A 1,155-nucleotide genomic window follows, 5' to 3' on the forward strand; every position below is an offset into this window, starting at 1 on the left:
GGTGATCCCCGACTGGAAGGACCAGGAGTGGAACGACCAGAAACCGGAGTCCTACGCCGGGATCTTCCACTTCCGGTTCTGGCGGTTCGGGGAGTGGGTGGACGTGGTGATCGACGACCGGCTGGCCACGGTGAACGGGAAGCTGGTCTACTGCCACTCCAACGACCCCAACGAGTTCTGGAGCGCGCTGGTGGAGAAGGCCTACGCCAAGTAAGACCCCCACAACGGGTCTGTATGGAGCCAGAACAGTGACAGTAACCTGTTGTATTGAAAGTCAAAATTTTGGCATTGAAACAACAAATATCGGCACTGAAAACTGTCCAACTGATGTATAAAAATACAAACATCAAAAGTAATAATCTCACAATACTATGATATTATTTCACTTTAACATTTGTAATGTCATTTTGTTTTTGGTAGAGCGGGCGCCCATATACAGTTTACTCCTCGACGCAGCGGACGCAGGTTCAACTCTGACCTGCTGCACGTCATTCCCTCTTTCTCCTTTTAACGCCTTCAGGTGAAAGGGAAGAGCTGGAAGTCTAAAGAAAATAACTGACGCCTAATTAAGACCTAATTTTAGGCCTTACTTAGGTCATAAAAGGCCTAAAAATGCACAAATGATTAGATTAGATTCAACTTTATTGTCATTACACATGTACAGGTACAATGCAACGAAATGCAGTACCTACGTAGTAAATACGTATCTATTCAAAAAACAAACAAAAAACCTGAGGGCGGAGATGTGGAAAAAGAATCAACAGGAGTTAAAATGTGTGTGTGTGTGTGTGTGTGGGCGTTGACGACTGGTTGTGTGTGTTTCCAGGATGTCTGGTTGCTACGAGGCGCTTGACGGGGGCAACACGGCCGACGCGCTCGTGGATTTCACTGGCGGCGTGTCGGAGCCGATGGACCTGGTGGAGAACGGGGTCAAAGAAGATCCAGAGAAACGCAGCAAGCTGTTCGAGAGAGTCCTGAAAGTCCACGACAGAGGGGGGCTCATCAGCTGCTCGATCCGGGTGAGACGAGGACAAACACACGCCGGATGTATGATTAAACACATCCGGTGGGAGTGACATTTGTGTGACATCCTGTTGTTTTCCATACCCCCCCCCCGATGAAGCACAAGTAGATTAGATTAGAGTCAACTTTATT

The 1,155-nt window shown here is 48.0% G+C and overlaps 1 protein-coding gene across 1 annotated transcript in view; it reads right to left on the minus strand.

The window, feature by feature from the left end:
* Positions 1–1,155, minus strand: part of capn5a (calpain 5a) — a 34,064-nt gene that overhangs the window by 9,190 nt on the left and 23,719 nt on the right. Inside the window, exon 5 of the mRNA XM_034867808.1 lies at positions 843–1,006. Within this exon, the coding sequence (XP_034723699.1) occupies positions 843–1,006 (164 nt within the window). The remainder of the gene's footprint in view (positions 1–842; positions 1,007–1,155) is intronic.

The sequence above is a fragment of the Etheostoma cragini genome, chromosome 3 (genome assembly GCF_013103735.1).
Source record: "Etheostoma cragini isolate CJK2018 chromosome 3, CSU_Ecrag_1.0, whole genome shotgun sequence".
NCBI lineage: Eukaryota > Metazoa > Chordata > Actinopteri > Perciformes > Percidae > Etheostoma > Etheostoma cragini.